This window comes from Neovison vison, chromosome 7 (assembly GCF_020171115.1).
Source record: "Neovison vison isolate M4711 chromosome 7, ASM_NN_V1, whole genome shotgun sequence".
NCBI lineage: Eukaryota > Metazoa > Chordata > Mammalia > Carnivora > Mustelidae > Neogale > Neogale vison.
In genome coordinates, this window is record NC_058097.1 from 374828 (window position 1) to 392016 (window position 17189).

At 61.9% G+C, this 17189-nt stretch overlaps 1 protein-coding gene across 1 annotated transcript; it reads right to left on the reverse strand.

The window, feature by feature from the left end:
* Nucleotides 1-431: 431 nt before the first annotated feature.
* Nucleotides 432-13682, reverse strand: DPEP1 (dipeptidase 1). Its single transcript, XM_044255536.1, has 11 exons — nt 13568-13682; nt 7270-7473; nt 2953-3085; nt 2590-2722; nt 2311-2461; nt 2062-2131; nt 1570-1746; nt 1389-1473; nt 1227-1302; nt 874-1009; nt 432-799 (listed from the first exon to the last, which is right to left on the reverse strand). The coding sequence occupies exons 2-11, from the start codon at nt 7371-7373 to the stop codon at nt 632-634; spliced, it is 1233 nt and encodes a 410-aa protein (XP_044111471.1). The 5' UTR covers nt 7374-7473; nt 13568-13682; the 3' UTR covers nt 432-631.
* Nucleotides 13683-17189: the final 3507 nt, after the last annotated feature.

The window sequence follows — 17189 nt, forward strand, 5'->3', positions numbered from 1 at the left end:
CGGCGGCGGCTGCACGGCTGTCCACTGATGTGTGGGCACCTCAGGGCGCAGAGCACCGGGGCAGGGGGTCCTCCTGCGGTAGTAAAGCCTGTGCCTGTCCAGGCGCAGTATTCCTAGAGGCTCCATCCTTGAACAGGGGAGCAGGGCCGAGGGGTGAGCTGTGGGCACACGGGTGTGCATCATGGTGTGGGGGGTGCAGGTGTGGGGCGTGCGGGGGAGGGGGCAACTGCGGCCTACATGGTGTTTTCAGAGATGGAGGCAGTGCCCAGGCTGTTCCCTTTTGAAGACGCTGAGCCCTTTCTGACCCGACTCTCCCAGGACCCAGGTGCTGCTGTGTCTGGAGGTCCAGCCTGGGACCATTTTTACAGAATTTGCCCTTGGGTGCCCAGGAGACCCCCTCCAGGGCCAGGGTGCTGAGGACACACACCCTCTTGACTCAGAAGGGTCTTTGCCTTTATTGACGGTCGTGCGGCCTGTGGCGTGCCTGGGTCAGGCCCGCCCACAGCCCTCCGCCCTCGGGGGAGGGGGGCAGGTACGTGCTCTGGAGAGGCGGCTCCCCGGCATCTCCCTGCTCCAGTGGCCACGGTCTCCTCAGAGCTGTAGGAGTCCCTGAGGTGCAGACCCCAGGGTATCACAGAAGACACAGGCCAAGGAGGATGGTGCTGAGGAAGGCCAGCAGGGCCCCCGGCGGAGGGTGGAAGCTGGGAGCCTCTGAGTAGCCGTATGTGGTCCTGCAGGAACCCTGCAGCTCGCCCAGGGGGATGGGCACCTCCTCAGGGGTTCCCGCGTGGTCGCTCACCTGGGGAAAGACACGGGGGTGCTGCCGGCCTTCGTGCCTGCAGGGAAGGCTGACACGGCAGCAACCGTCCTCACCTGTTCCACGGCCTCAAAGACCCTGAGCAGGTTGTCGGCCAGCACGCCCCTGACCTCTGCCTCTGTCCACCGCCTCCTGAGCAGCTCGGCCACCAGGTCTGGGTACTTGGACACGTCCTCAAGCCCCGAGGGGAGCCTGAGGTGAGGACGGAGAGAACCAGGCTCTGCATTCCAGGGTCAGGGCATCGGCCCATCCACCCCCCGCCAAATCACAGCTTCCCACGCCTTGAGAGGGAGACATGCCCGGGCTTCTCCGCAGTCACACGCTTCCTAGCTTCAGCCCCTCATGACATGTTTGGGGGGGGGGGCTGACCCTCCTGGTTCCTCTACAGGACCCCGGCCTTGCCCCTTACCTTGAAACACCGTCATAGTCCCCACCAAAGCCGACGGCTCCGGCTCCGGCCACCTTCTTGATGTAGTCCAGATGGTCTGCCAAAGAAGGCAGCGGCTGTGGGTCCCAGCGGCCGCCCTTGACCGCCCCCCCCCCACTGCTGTGGCCGCTCACGTCCACCTACCTGCTACCTGGGACAGGGTGGCCTGCTTTTGGCAGGAGACGTAGTCGTTGTAGAAATTCACCATCACCAGGCTGCCTGTCTGGTTCTGCTCAGGAGAAGGGGAGAGCGGTGGGCGCCGGGGCGGGGCACCGCAGCCCAGGGAGCAGGCCAGACCCCCGCGCCCTGGCCCGCAGCCCCTCACCACCAGCTGGAGCACGTCATCGGGCACATTGCGCCGGTGTCTGCACAGGCTGTAGGCTGAGGAGTGGCTGAAGATGACGGGGGCCTTGGACAGACGCAGGGCAGCCTTCATGGTGGCCACGGACACGTGGGCCAGGTCGATGAGGACGCCCAGTCGGTTCATTTCCCTCACCACGCTCTGCATGGACACGGCCGCGGGGGCCGGCAAGGCTGCACTGAGCTCACTGGTGTTTGCACGGCCTTCTGGGGCTCGCCCCAGCTCCCCTGACAAGTCTGGGCATTGGGCGTGGGATTGGGCAGGTTCCCGGACTGGCCCAGGTACTTGTGAACTCTTCAGGGGCGGGGGGTGACCTGCAGGTTCCGGCATGTGCCCACCCTGGGACAACCCCTGCCAGCTCCAGCTGATTGTGAGCCGAGGGCCCGAGACACGAGACCCGGTCTGCTGGGTCACTTCTCCAAGGGGACTGTGGTCCCTGCCGAATGCCCCCCTCACCTGGCCAAAGTCTGACAGGCCTTGGCTCTGGGCCTGATCCTCTCCGGTGTCCACCAGCCAGTTGTCAGCCCTGGGAAAGGGGACAGCAGGTGTCCCAGGGGCAGAGTGGTCATGCTGGTCTGCCCATGTCCCAGACACCGCCTGATCCCCACCCCAGGACAGGTAGGTGCAGGAGGAGGGGAGGGCTCATGTTGGACCCCGGGCCCAGGACCCTCCCGCACGGCTCAGGCCGTCCCTGGGGGCCCTTACCAGGGCGTGTTGCAGCTGTGGGTGAGGGTCAGGTAGCGCATGCCCAGGTGGTAGAGAGCCCGCAGGACGCCCAGGCTGCTGTCAATGGAGTGGCCGCCCTCCACGCCGATGAGACTGGCTACCCTCCCCTCCTGGAAGGCCTGCCGGATGCCTGTGAGGATAGCCAGCTGGGGGCAGCCCGGGGTGTCCCGGGGCTTCCAAAGAGGGCGCCCCTGAGCGGCCCTGGGCTGGGGTGGGGAGGAGCAGGGGCTCCAGGGCACGGGCTGCACCGGCACCCACCTGTGCTGTTCGTGACGCACACAAAGGTCTCGGGGTACATCTGGCACATGCGGTGGATGACGTCGATCTGCTCCAGGATCCTCCTCACGGCGTCCTTGTTCTGGGTGTCGCAGGGGGTGTATGCAGACCAGAACTGGGGGCCCAGGGGAGAGGGGCGGGGCGCTGAGGTTCTGGGCCCCCTGCCCAAATGCACGCCGTCCCACTTCCCTCCTGTCTCGGAAGCCCTCCCCTGGCCTGTGTGGCTCGGAGACCCCCATGAAGGCTCGGGGCCCTAAGGTTCCCAGGCGTACCCCCCGCAAGTGAGGGCTAGCCCCTTAGCCAGGACCTGGGCAGAGGCCAGTGCGGGGCTGAGCTGAGCCATACCTGGGCCCCCACAAAACCAGCCCTGAGCTTGGGGATGTTGGTGTGGGTCTGGGCGAGGCTTGTCAGGTCGGCCGCCTTCTCCTGGAGCTGGTTGTTGAACATGGTTAGCAGCTGCCACGGAAGGTCGTTGTGCCTGGGGGAGGCCGGAAGAGAGGGTGAGAGGCAGGCAGGGTGGCCGCACGGACTGGAGCCAGCCACAGGGGTGGTACCGGGCTCCTTAGCTAACCCTGCAGGGTAGCTGCTCCCCGGGGCTCCAGCAGGGGGCTGGGAGCTGAGAGCGCCTCAGGGGGGTCTTCCCTCCGAGGATCGTCCCCATGGAAGAGGGAGAAGCAGCCATGGCAGCAGGGGCAGGAGTTCAGACAGGGCTGGCTGACCCTGGGTAGCTGGGTGCGAGACCCTGACCCTGACTGTCTTCCCAAGTTAGAGATGAAATCCTTGGGGCGCCTGGGTGGCTCAGTGGGTTAAGCCTCTGCCTCCAGCTCAGGTCATGATCTCAGGGTCCTGAGATCGAGCCCTGCATCGGGCTCCCTGCTTGGCAGGAAGCCTGCTTCCCCCTCCCTGCCTGTCTGCCTACTTGTGATTGCTCTCTCTGTGTCAAATAAATAAATAAAATGTTTTTTTTTAAATTTTTATTTATTTGACAGAGATCACAAGCAGGCAGAGAGGAGGGGAAGCGGGCTCCCCACTGAGCAGAGAGCCCGATGCGGGGCTCGATCCCAGGACTCTGGGATCATGACCTGAGCCAAAGGCAGAGGCTTTAACCCACTGAGTCACGCAGGCACCCCAAATAAATAAAATCTTAAAAAAAAAAAAAAAAAAAGATGAAATCCTCTCCTTGGTGGGAGGGGTGGGGATGTGGATGTGGCCTGCCTCGGGGGGCCTGGCACCCCCACCCCTTACTCCTGGGGCAGCAGGAGCAGGGCAGTGGGACATGGGACCAAGCACGTCCTGATATGCTCCCCAAGGACTGAGGCCCCTCTGAGTTTTCCCAGGAGCCAGTAGGGGTGAGAGCTTGGGAGGGAGAGAGGGGAGGGGGAGGGGAGGAGGAGTGGGCTGGAATATCAGCAGCTGGTTGGGGCTGCAAAGGCAGAACCCACTGCTGGGGAGGGAGCAGATTGCTTCCTGGACCCAGGAACAAGTTGCAGCCTGAAGGGCGAAAGACCTCTGGGCTGCCAGGTCCCCCTAAGCGCCACATGTGGAAGAGGGTGGGCCAGGGAACTGATGGGAAGTGCAGAGTCTCAGGCCCAGCTCAGCCCTGCGCCGTTGGAATCTGCGCTGGAATCTGCGCTGGAATCTGCGCTTGAATCGGCCAAGCCTGGACTGCGGCACGCCTGTGGGGAAGCCCGAGGTAGATGAGTAACTGCTAGGACCTGGGCCTCGCAGGCCAGCCGCCCCTGCTCTCCTGGGGGGCTCCTACCACTAATGCATTCCGATGTGACAGGGTGTGGGCTGGTGGTCAGGACGCTTCTGATCACCGAGAGGTGGATGGGAAGGTGAACGCCAGAGCTCGGATGCCGCTGGGTGCTGCCTGGGGCAGGGCTGGGCAGGGCCCCTGGACAGGACTTTACACCTGTCCTGAGGATGCCCCACCCTCCAGCCACCGGCCAGGAACCCTCCAGGAGGCACTTGCACTGGAGCCCAGGGTGGGGAACAGAGGCCACCTTTGCCCTGCGGTCAGCACCGCTGCTCCGGAGCCTGCTGGACCCACCCTCCTTATCTGTGTGGCAGGGGCGGTGTCCCCAGTGGTGATCTGAGGATGCGATCCCTGCTCGAAGGGGGGAGGTGACGGTTCCAGGCACTTAAAGGACAGCTAGGTATTGTAGGAGACTGCTGGTGGCTTGTTATCCATTCTCCATCTTTTCCTTGGTAAGAGCACCTCCTATTTCTTTCAAAAGAGTACTTACTTATCAGAGAACGAGAGCACAGCAGGGGGAGCAGGAGGGTCCCTGCTGAGCTAGGAGTCCGACCACAGGACTCGATCCCAGAACCCTGTGTTCATGATCTGAGCCGAAGGCAGACACTTCATCGACTGAGCCACCCAGGTGTCCCCCAAACCCCCTATTTTTAGCAGGGAACATGGCCATTTGAAATAAAGATACTTTCCTGCCGCTTAATAACCGGGTGTGGCCATGTGACTAAGTTCCACCCTTTGGCAGCTTCCAAAAGCTCTGGTTGACAGACAGCTGTTGCTCACTCTTTGCCCTTTCTGTGTCCTTCCTCATTCCTGCTGGCCAGCATGCAGATGTAAAGGCTGGAGCTGGTGCAGCCTCTTTGCACCACGAGGCGACTACGGGAATGATGGCCACCGTGTTCCATTACGGAACACCATGCCAAGACTGCCTCTAGCTTTCTCTTGCTGAAACCACTTCCTTGGGTCTCTCACCTGCACAAGTAATGCAGGTAGCTAACCCTAGCCTATCTGCTAGTATTGGTTTTGGTCCTATCATTCTAGTCTTTTTTTTTTTTTTAAGATTTTATTATTTATTTGACAGAGATCACAAGTAGACAGAGAGGCAGGCAGAGAGAGAGAGAGAGGAGGAAGCTGGCTCCCTGCTGAGCAGAGAGCCCGATGCGGGACTCGATCCCAGGACCCTGAGATCATGACCTGAGCCAAAGGTAGTGGCTTAACCCACTGAGCCACCCAGGCGCCCCCCTAGCATTCTAGTCTTAACTTGCTAGCTCTTTGGACGATCCCAGATCCCCGAATCCCAGTTCCCTGCATATTCCTGGCTGTCTAGGCTCTTTGATCCATATTATGCCCCCCATACAGGCCTCTGGACCCCCACCCCCTGTGCTCAGACCTCCCTCTCTGTGCCCAGCTACCCTCCTCCAGCCCCCCAGAATGAAGGAGCAGAGCGCCTTCCCAGTCTCACACTGTTGGCCTCCTACCAGACCGCAGGGGCTCCATCCAGGGTGGGAGCCCAGGGTAGCAGCTCCTGCACACACTTCTCCATGCTTCATCCCCCCACGGAGCACACGTGAGGGGACCCTGGGGCCAGGAAGGAGACACAGGGGAGAAAGCAAGGGCAGAGGGGTGCACACTAGTCTCCAGTGGCCCCTCCCTTCTCTAGGGCTGCCACAGCTCCCTGGGGCTCCCTTAGAAGGACACAGCCCATTTTCTCTTCTTTACTTGCAGAGTTTTGTGACCGACAAAGCCCGGAGCATCTGCCAAAATCTAACAATGACTGTAACATTCACTGATCACTTACTGGGTGCCAGAGACACGTGGGAGCAGTCCTACATGCCCCCCGAAGGGTGTGCCAGAGCGCTGCCCGTCGCTCTACGGACGGGGCGCGGAGGGAAGGGAGGCGGCTCTCTGGGGGTCTGCGGGGAACGGCAACAGGAAGGGCAGCCAGGGTGGGAGAGGGCTGGGGTGCGTGCCCAGCTGGCACCACACAGCTGGGTCAGCAATCCCGGGAGGAGATGGGGGTGGCAGCATGGGTGTGAGGACAAGCAGGGACAGGGGGGCCTGCCTGGGGCATCCAGGGGCACGGGGATGGCCAAGGGTGGCAGGGAGGCGGCTCGGAGGCCAGTGGAGGACTCTGGCCATACTCTGAGCTCAGTGGGAGCCATGGCGGGTGGGGACTTTGAGCCAGAAGGACAGGACTGGAACTCATGTCTCCCAAACTCCCTCTGGCCACAGCACTGAGAGCAGATCTCAGCTGGTGGCAGTCAGAGTCTCACTGGTGACCCGGTGGAGGTGGACATGGGGGCTGGGAAGGGGTCAGCAGGAACGAGTGGGTCAGTGAGCACACAGGTGAGGTCAAGCTGTGCACACAGCCCAGAGGACCTGGGGCGTGATGAAGTCCCCTCCAGGAGGATGCAGGAGAGGGAGGGGAACAAGAAAAGTCTCAGAGGGTGGCCAAGAGGCCCAGGAAAGTTCTCCCAGGGGCCCATGGTAGATGCCACTCTTCCCGGCAGCTTCAGGTGAAGAAGCGAAGGCCCCAAGAGGAAATATGGCTCCTTGGGCTGTGCGGCTAGTTGGAGGCACACCTGGGGCCAGGCCCCAACACCTCCAACCCTCCACACCCAACACCCACTCCGAGCTGGGATCTGGCCCCTAGGGTGCAGGGGGGCAGGATGTAGGGGACCCCAGGAGCTGCTGAGGGCCTGAGGTCTTGGACCTGCTCCATTCCTGCTGACTCTCTGAGGGGCCCTCAGAGACCCCAGGAGAAGCTGAGACCAGCAAAGGGGAAGGGTCATGCTGTGGATGGAGACCCTGAGTCGCAGCCGAGAACGGCTGTCCTCGAGTCAGCGGCATAAGAGCCGCTGGCCCCCCAGCCCCATCCCGGCTCTGTCCCACCAGTGGTGGCTTACCCGTCGATGACAGGTGTGGCCCGCATGATCTTCTCAGCCTCACCCCGGAACTGGTCTCCGGAGCAGAGGGCCACGAGGGGCCAGAGCCACCAGACCGTCTGCATGCTGCCGTCCGCAGGGTCCCGCCCGCCACGCTGTGGGGCGTCCGTCCAAACCTTGCTGCTGGGGGCGCCACAGAGCCCGGCTGCCCTGCAAGGCACTGCTCTGCGTGCAGAAGAGGAAGCAGAGGTCTTCGGTCGGTCGGGCGATTCCGGCCAGGAGCCGTCCCCGCCAGGCTCCCGCGTTCAATCAGTAACCAGCACTTTCCTGGGAAGGGGGTGGGCTGGGCAGAGGGAGAGTCCTGGCTCCTGGGCGCTGGGTGTCACTGGCAGCCCAGCCCAGGCATTGTCACAGGCCACTGACCCAGGGAAGCACCCAAGGCTGGGTGAAAGGGCAGACTTGGGAGGGTCAACGAGGGTTAACTGTGTCCTCGCTCTCACCGCAACCTGCGGACTGACATCTGCAAAGAACTGTGACTCCGGTCAGAGTTGCCCTCGTGATGCAACCCGTGCCTGCCCTTACAAGGGCGTGAACACAGAGGATGGCGCATGGTCCCCACCCCGGGGAGGCTCCCACCACACACACACCCCCTAGGGCCGGGGGCCTGCAGCACACAGATGTCCCTGCCACCCACCGCCTGCATCAGGCTTCCGGCTGACAGGCAAACCGTGGGGGCTTGGGTCAGAAATCTGGGGTGTCAGCGTTTCTCAGCCCTGCTGCCCACTCAGGGCTCCCAGAGCCCATTCCCTGCTGAGACCAGAGGGTTGGTCCCAGGGCTGGGCCAGCGTCCAGGGCTCTGGAGTGCAGCAGGGCTGGGAGCGAGCCAGGCCAGCAAGGCTGGTGAGAGGTATGGGTGAGGAGAGAGACCCCCAGTCCGCTCCGGGCCCATAGGGCCCTCTCAGGTGGTAGGGGCACATGGACCCTGAACACTCACCAGGGTCCCTGAGGCCTCTGCCCTGGACAGCGTTGGAGCCTCAAGCAGACCTTCCCTGGGGAGCACACCCTCTGCTCGCCCCACCTCCAAAGATGGTCCCTGCTGCTCGCCTGAGAGAGGAGGTCGCGTCCCAGCCCTGGCTGCCACCGTGAGCGGAGTGTCTGTGCCTGGGCCTCTGCCCATTTCTCCCTGTTGAGGCGGTGGTGGGAAGGCCCACTGGGGGCCGAGCTGAGGGTAGCAGCCTTTCTCCACTCCACCCGCCACTCCCAAGCCCTGGGAGGAGCCACGGCCCTGGGGTGCAGGGATGTACTGGTGCCACTGGCCCCAGTCCCCATTAACGACTTTCTCTGCCAGGATCCCCGGGTCTCCCCTGAACCTGGCCAGGGGGTTTGAGCCTCACCCAGTCCTGACCAGAGAAGACCTGCCTTGATGGGTGAGGAGCAGAGTCCAGGCCCACACTCTGGGCCCTGGGCTCTCAGCAGACCACGGTAGGGGGTGGTGGGGTGCTGTGAGGAAGCCCAGGGCCAGATGGAACCAGGAGTCCCTGTGGAGGAGACACATGCACCTGCTTGCCCTCCGCCGTGGCCTCTGCAGACCCCGGTGTCCCTTACCTCCGACCTCCATGACATGTCTCTTTGAGACCTGGATGCCCCTTCATGGGCGGACTTTGGTCTGCTGGTGGCTGCGGGCCAGCCTTCTCCACGGAGAGCTCCCCTTCTCTGAGAACCTCTCCTGGAATCCGCTCTCGGCCTTTAGTAACGTGTGCCTACCCTATCTTCCCGTCTCTTTATTTCTAACTTTTCTTCTCGTTCCGGAGTTGGATCCCAAGAGCACATGATGGGATCGTATTTCTTAGCCTCACCTGAGCTCGCTCTAAATGTGTTCCAGCCGGTCTGCTCTTTGCTGTCCTGCCCTGGCCCCTCCGCGGGTTTTTGCTTTTGCCGTAATTTTCAGGTTATTTCAATTCCATATCACTCACACTCAGGAAGTTCCTTACTTTCTCTTCTCTTGGTAGATATTTATTTGAATCTATGTCTCACTTGTCTTACTTTCTTGGGTTGTTCCCCAGGCACGGTGACACCCTCGTGAGTTCACACGGGTAACGAGCCTGACCCTCCCCTGTCCGCCATCCGGCACTGCGACCGTGAGGCTGGGGTCTGCCCCTTGTTCGTACACGGTCTTGTAGGTCCTCGAGGTCTCCTTCCCTTCATCTGTCCCCAGATGGCCCCGGTGTCCGTCCTTTTGAAACCCTCCTGACCCTTGATTTTGACCTTCTGTTTTTCAAATTCAGAATTCACCTGAGTGACGGGCTCCATGGCCCTGACTTTACGTGCAGCTTTGCTCATTGTGCCCGGACTTCCCCTTTGCGCCCGCAGGGTTCGCTTCCTCGAGCTGGCTCCCTGCTTCTCCCCGGTTCTCAGGGAGCCCGGTGGAGTGTGAGAAGAGGCAAGCACTGGCTTCAGGTTCAAACTCCACAGTGGAGGGGCCCACAGATACTTCAGTCCTCAAAGCGAATAGTACATCAGTGCAGTATTTCTAAAAATCAAAAATTTGTGCAAAAAAATACATGAATAAAAGATAAACTTTCAAGTGAAGACAGGGCCAGTATTCTGACCCCCCCTTCTGTGCCCAACTCCAACACAGCTCCACCGGCACGCGCCTCTGGGAGGCCCGCTCTGTGCCCTAACACCGGCTGCCCAGGACACAGGGCAGCTGTGCACGGGACCGCAGCCCTGCTCCTGAGTAGTAGTAGGGTCCCACTCAGGGAGAGGCCTCCGGGCCACGGGGTCAGCAACACGTGGGAGGCCCCATGTGACCTTGGTCGGACGTCAGGACGGTTCAGAGCGTCACACCGAGGGTGATCCGGCTCCGAGCCCGAGGGCAAGCTGTCTGGGCAGAGGCTTAGGCCCACACCGAGGGTCCCATTTCCCATCACTTCTTTGTCTGGCTCATAACGTGTGGGGGACAAGGCAGCGAGGCTGAGTGGGCTTGGGGTCAGGCTGCTGTGTCTCCTCAGCCTCGGTTTCTCTGCAGAGCGGAGAAGTCACTGCGTCCTGTTGGAAGCGCTAACCCGTGAGCCTCCCAGAGCCCGGGGTCGAGGCGCTCTGAGCTCGCCCGGAAGCCTGTTTGCTCCGGACGGCTCCGGCGCTCATCCTGCAGTTTCCGGCGGCCCTTCTTGTTCTCCTCCCCGGCGCTACCGTGGTCTTCTCAACCTCCCAGGTGCCGGGCTTCGTTTCTCGTGGCCCCTTACTTGGGATCTATGGTTTCCACTCAGTGTCTCCACTATGTGCCTAGCTCTCTTTCTGGTTTATGTTCTTGTTTTGTTAGAGCTGGTCCTTAAATCGTTCGTTAGCAGCGGGTACGTGGGAAGGAAGTGTCTGAGTCCTTGAATGCACGTGTCTTCATGTTCTCCTCGTAACGGGTCCGTGCTGGGCGCTTCGGGGGCTCCGTCTGTGAAGCATCCGCCTTCATGTCTCAACCCCGGGGTCCTGGCACCGAGGCCCCCCCGGGCTCCCTGCTTAGCGGGAAGCCTGCTTCTCCCTCTGCCTCTGCCTCTGCCCCTCTGCTTGACCGTGCTCTCTCTCTGATGTGAGCTCTTTTGGACTTTTGGATTCTCTTCTTCTTACCCAAACACACAAGAGCAGGGGTCTGCTCTTCCATTGGCCCCTGGAGGAGGCAGGTGAGGAGGTAGTGCGGACCTCTCGCGGCGTTCACTTCCCCTTCCAGTCTCCTGCGCTTGCTGCGGGGGCCTCCGTCCTCCACATCCCCATGCAGCAGGGGTCCAGGGAGAGAGCCAGGGGCCGGCCTGGCCCAGGCTATTCATTTTTAAGGATTCGCTAAGAGGAGAGAGATAAGGGGGTTCTCTTTTGGGAAGAGCCCGTGCTTCACAACGAGACTGTCCTGGCTTCGGACCCACGCCGTGGCGGGTCGCACTTCCCGGAGGCGGCTGCCGCAGAGCCTCCCCGCCCACAGCCACCCTCACGGGGCAACGCTGAGTGGTCCGTGGAGACGTGACTGCCTCGAGCCTCCTGGCTGACAGAAGGTGGCAGGCGTGACTTCTGCGCTCCTGCCTGGCTCCGTCCTCCGGACACCTGGCCTGGCTGTGTTCTTGCCAACAGCCGCAGTGCGGCCCCGACAGACAGACAGACACTAGCTTTCTGGTGATCTCAGCACCACTGCCAAGGCTTCCGCCTGAGGCCCAGACCCAGGGGCCAGAGACCAGCCGGCCCCGCAGGCCCCGATGCAGCCCCGGCCCACAGAAAGGAGGGCGTGAACGTGACGGTGGGCACCCGCTGCCAAGCGGTGGGGCCACGTGTTAGGCAGCAGGACAGAACTGACCGGCCACCTCACTGTCACAGTGACGTCGGTCTTCCTGTCTGCGAAATGGGCGCGACTAACCCAAACCTCATGGAGAGCGGCTCTGCCTCCCACTCCCGGCTGCCGCCTCCCCTGTGCCCCACGGTTGCTTCCTCCAGCCGGGAGAGGCCTCCTGTGCCCGCCTCACATCTCGGTTTCAGACAACATGGGTCTGCCGGGGGCGGCCCTCCACCGGGGATTGAAGCCAGGCTGGTGCTCTTCCCAGCTGGTCCCTGGGGGAACGGTGAGGCCCCCCGATGAGGCTCTTTCAGACCCTCCCCTCCTCCTGGCCCCACGGCCATGTCCCACGCAAGCAGCTGCCACCCAATCCTTGCCTCCAGCCCGGCTGTCCGGGCAGTGCTGAGCAGCGTGCTTGCGATGGTACCACTTTTTATTTAAATCACGGGAGGAGTGTTACTATTGAGAAGTCAGCAGCACTTGCGGTAAGCAGGGGGAGCACAGTGAGGATAAACACATGGAAACGGAGCAGTACCACCTAGTCTCAGCCAGAGCCGGGGAAACAACACCGCAGGGACAGCTCTCCCGTCAGCGGCCGGGGCGCGCCCCGCCGGACCTCTGTGCAAACCTGCCGCACACGCAGCCAGGGGGCCACCAGAGGCCTCGGTCCTTGGCCCCTCACAGAAGCCGAGGGCCAGGAATTATCCACCGACGCTGCCTCCTCGCGGGAGACCCAGGAAAGCCTCTCCCACCAGCTGGTCAGAGGACCGGCCCAGGCAGGTCGCTCAGCGCAGCGTGGAGGCCCCAACATGTGTGACCCCCCCACAGGCGCATGTGCCCTGCAGCGTGAACACACACATGCGGAAACACACACACGCACAGACGTGCCCCAACGCGTGCCCTGGGCAGAGCCACCCATGACGGAGACGCGCACGCAAACGTGCCCACACCCCACAGACAGCACCCACGCCCACATCGGGACGTCCGGCACCTGCACACGTTCACACCTGAGACACGCCCGCCTGGGCCCACACCACGCGCACATGTGCCCACGGACATCACAGACAGGAAAGCTCGGACGTCCCACACCCTTGCGGGGCGGAGGGAGCAGGGGCGCGGCGGGGCGTGCCTGGGGGGATCCGGGGCGCAGGGCCGGCTCCCGCCTTTCTCCCAGGCTACCATGGCCCTAGAGTGTCCTTAAGCCCCTCAAGCTTCCAGGCCTAGCCAGGAGGCCACCACACTGACCTCTGCCCCCCAGTGTCCGCAGACATGACCCCTCTGTGGCCCCGACGGTTGTCTTCAGGCCGGGGGCTTCTCCACAGCCCTCCTGGTCCCACCTTGTCCTCTACCCCCCTGGGGAGACCGCGGAACCCTGCTGCCTCCCTCCACTGCTCTGAGCCTCCTGACCCACTGTCCGCACAGCAGGGGGTCCCCGACACCCCCCCCACCAGGACTTCCCCAAGAGGCTCCTACGAGGTCAGCCGAGAAGGCAGAGATCTGGCTGTGTCTCACCACCAAACCCAGAAGTGAACTTTTTTTTTTTTTTTTTTTGAGAGAGACAGAGCAGGGAGAGAGGGGCGGAGGGGGAGGGAGACAGAACGCTCAAGCCGACCCCCGCTGAGCACAGACCCAGATGCAGGGCTCAGTCCTGGGACCCTGTGATCACGACCTGAGCCGAAATCAAGAGTCGACGCCTCACCGACTGCGCCCCTCAGGCGCCACGGAAGTGACCTTCTCACCTCTGTGCCTGCCATCCATCACCCAAGAATCCCAGAACCCCGCCTGCTGGGCCCCCTCTTTCCCCCACTGACAACACGCTCCTCTGTTGACTATGCCTGAACCTGTCTGCCTCTGCCCAGGTCAAGCTCAGAGCCTCCCTGGGCATACAGCTGGTGCCCACTAATGAATGCAGCCTCATCAGGTGGCTCTCCAGGGGATGGGAGGAGACAGGCCTCCCAGGGCCTGAGCGCCCTGGCCCCAGGCCCAGTTCCCAGGCTCCCCAAGACTCACCATGGGCAGGATGTCATGTGCCGTCTGCCTCCCGGCCGCTGCTCCCAGCTCGTTCGAGGACTGGGTGGGGGGGTTGGTTTCTGTTTCTCTCAAGTTCGCCCCACCCCAGAGTTCTCCAGTCAGCTTCCCTCTCGCATAAAAAGCCACCTCTTTAAAAACCAGTCCTCCGGGGCCTCTGCAATGCATCACAGCCACGGAGAGCAGGACCCAGGGGCTTAATGTCTTACACATGTCAGCTGGTTGTGGTTTCCGCAGACACGCATACACACCAGCCCACAGTCAGCCTTGTGCATTTGGCCGTCCCCTAGGACCTGGGGTTCCCCTGTCCTGCAGGCTGGGCCTCAGGCCCCCAGGGTAGGCTGGCAGCCATAAGAAAGCATCCCAGACAGGAGTGTGGGGGTGCTCTCAGGTAGTCTACTAACATCAGAACCGAGGAATTGAGAGCCAGGGATGTGGGGCCTAGGGGCTGGGGGCTCACAGAGGGCTCACCGGCCCCCAGGCAGCCTGTCTCCCAAAGACCAGGGATGCCCACCCAGACACTCTCTCCCGGTCTTCTAGGCCCTGCCCACTGCCCTCACACCCTGGGGTCGAGAAGGACCTTCTGTGCCCAGGCTTGGGCCATGTCCTGTCTCGGTTACAGGAATGGGGTTGGCCCTAGCCCGGCCCAGAGGCTCGGGCCCTGGTTTCTATGCATCTCATGGGAGGCGGGTGATTTCCCCCACATTCCAGCTATTAGAGGACTGAAAGCAATCATGGATCGGAATGTCCTCTGGCAGAGCCATGGGGACTTTCGAAATCAGGAAGATCTGTGGGGAACCGGGCTAGCTGTGGGATGGCTTCACCACGGGGCTGGGGGCGCATACCATGGGGAGCACTCTCTCCAGGCATGCAGCAAGCTGTCCTGATCCCACAGGGCGAGGGACAGCCAGCTGGGGCAGCAGCCTCGGAGGAAACACAGTGGGCGCATAGCCTCCTCCCTGCCTGCGGGACTCTCCTGGGCCTCAGTCACCAGTCCCAGAGCTGTGGCTCACACCGGACCTGGAGGGACATGGCAGAGAGGGGCCTCTCTCCCTCTCAAAGCTCAGGGAGTGAGGGGGACACTCCAGCAGAGCGAGAGATCCAGGGTGAGGGCAGGGCTGCCCAGCAGACAGCGACAGAGGCAGAAGAAGGGCTGTGTCAGGGCCCGGCCTCAGGGAAGGTGGAGGAAGACTAGGGCCTTGCTCGGGGAGGCAGGTGGACACAGACCCCGGCCTGGAGGACTGTTCCCCAGTCCCACATTCAGAGAGGCACTGCTGGGGGACACTAAGACGATTGAGCAGAATGTCCCCTCTGCACCTGCCCTGGGGCACTGTCATCACCCAGGAGCGCCCCCCCGCCCCCAGCAAGACCCTCGCCAGGGCAGGGCAGGGGGCCTGGATCTGTTGTCACTGGCTTTCAGAAGAAGAGCCAGATGGAGGGGAGGGAGACAAATGTCTACTTTAAGTGTTACTACTTGGGGGCGCCTGGGTGGCTCAGTGGGTTAAAGCCTCTGCCTTTGGCTCAGGTCATGGTCCCAGGGTCCTGGGATCGAGCCCCACATCGGGCTCTCTGCTCAGCGGGGAACCTGCTTCCCCCTCTCTCTCTGCCTGCCTCTCTGCCTGCTTGTGATGTCTGTCTGTCAAATAAATAATTAAATTTTTAAAATCCTATTTATTTATTTATTTATTTTCAGACAGAGATCACAAGTAGGCATTTTCTCTGACTGAAAATAAATAAAATCTTTTTAAAAAAAGATTGACCCGAGCCGAAAGCAGAGGCTTAACCCTCTGAGCCACCCAGGCGCCCCAATAAGTGATCTTTAAAACGTGATTTCACTAGATGTAGAATCACCTCTGCGACACTTGTTGCCCAGCGGAATGCAAAGGGAGGCCAAAGGCCCGTGGGTGTTCAGGGTCATTGCTGACTGTGCTCAGGCTTTAGGAGGTGGTCCCAGCGACCAGCCAGTCAGGACCCTGGGCTGGAGCAGGGGGTAGGGCTCAGAGCTGGGGCAGGGGGCTGGTGGCAGAGCTGAGCCATCCAAGCCGGTGACCTCAGGGGTTCCCGCTCTGGGGCATCTTCTCACTTCCAAAGGCAAAATAAAGTCAAGGAAAGGTCTGTGCATTTGACAAAGAATACGCCCTCAGGATATTCTGACTCTAGTTTGTGAATTGTGGTTACAAGATCTGGTTTTGTCTCATGAGGGCAAAACACCCTGCGCTTCCTGAGACAATCAAACAACGCTCTCGTCATCCTGCCAGAAACAGGCCCTTCCTGTGGGCCACTTCGATGCTCCTTCACTCATTCATTCAACAAACACTTTCCACCTGCTGGAGAGACAGCAGGGGGCAGGGCAGGGACCCCTGCTCTCCGGCAGACAGAAATCCAGGACAGAAAGACTCCCTGGAGGAAGGGGCCAGTCCTCATCGTAAGGACACAGAGGGGCTCCTGTCTCAAAGATGGGGTGTTGAGGAGAACACTACAGCACACAAGCTTGTTTGCTGTCTCCAGAGGGTGCGGCTGACCAAGTCTCTCCCACTTTCTAGAAGCCCGTCTGTTTTCCTCAGCTCCCAGCTGTGCCCTGCTGAACCCCGGGTCCAGGGGCTCAAGAGCTGACTGGCCACCTCCCCACTGGGCAGTGCCCCCTGGGGCGGCAGTACCCCACTGACCCCCAGCCTACTCACCCCGGCCTAGGCGACGGGCAGAGGGGCAGAGAGTCCCCGCCGGCGCTCCTGGCCCGGGCCCCACCCACAGCCACCTGCTGCCCTCCCAGGCGGCCTCCCCAGGAAGGGGAAATGCCCCTGCGCCCTGCCTCTCTGAACGTGGGGCAGGAGGAGCGGGGGCCGAAGGCAGGATGGGTCTCACACAGGCCATTAACTGCTCCCCGCCAGGGAGGAGCCCGTGTCCCCACCAGAACCGTCCCAGTGTTGTGGCAAGGAGACACCTGGGTAGATGTGGAGACCAAGCCCGCCCTCGTCCAGTCAAAGCCAAGTCTGCAGACTCTGAGGGACAGAGGCCAGGATATGGGGTGTGTGGAGGGCAGGGGGAGGAAGCAGCCTCCCAGCTGGGAGGAGCGGACGAAGCTGTCCAGGCCAGGCCGCCCAGCTCAAGGTCCATCTGCTCCATGCCCTCAGCTGTGAGAAGTCCCAGGACCTGAGAGGCCTGTGGGCATGTCTGTGCCTCAGTGGGCGCCGCACCACACCAGTGAGTGCCGGCGACCTGGGACCCAGCAGCCCCAGTGACCCTGAGAACATCCACCACCAGGGACTCACGCTCAGTGGGGACAGATGTGTTGGGGGCACCGGAATGTCACTGCCTGGAGGGACCCTGAGAGCCAGCAAGCACTCCGGAGGAGGGGGGTTGGGGGGAGAGGCAGAGGCTCTCTGCGTGGGCTCTCAAGGCTCTGGCTGCAGCCAGAAGAAGGAGAGCAACCTGGGTCCAGAAGGTCAGGAGCCGGGTGTGGGGTGATGACGACAGGCTTCCCTTGCCAAGAGCAAAGAGCCGGACTGCCCAGACAGACCTCCCAGGAGAGAACCTTTGCCCCACGCCCCTCTGCTGGCTCTGGAGAACATTTTGTTTCTTTTCATTTAGTTCCCAGGACACTGGG

What these genes read in the sequence shown, in the direction of transcription:
- DPEP1 (XM_044255536.1), bottom strand. Translation starts at nt 7,373, where the DNA reads ATGCAGACGGTCTGGTGGCTCTGGCCCCTCGTGGCCCTCTGCTCCGGA. An exon ending in GTGCGTCACGAACAGCACAG is followed by an intron (nt 2,462 to 2,589) that starts GTGGGTGCCGGT and finishes CTATCCTCACAG; the next exon opens with GCATCCGGCAGGCCTTCCAG. An exon ending in TCTTTGAGGCCGTGGAACAG is followed by an intron (nt 800 to 873) that starts GTGAGGACGGTT and finishes GTCTTTCCCCAG; the next exon opens with GTGAGCGACCACGCGGGAAC.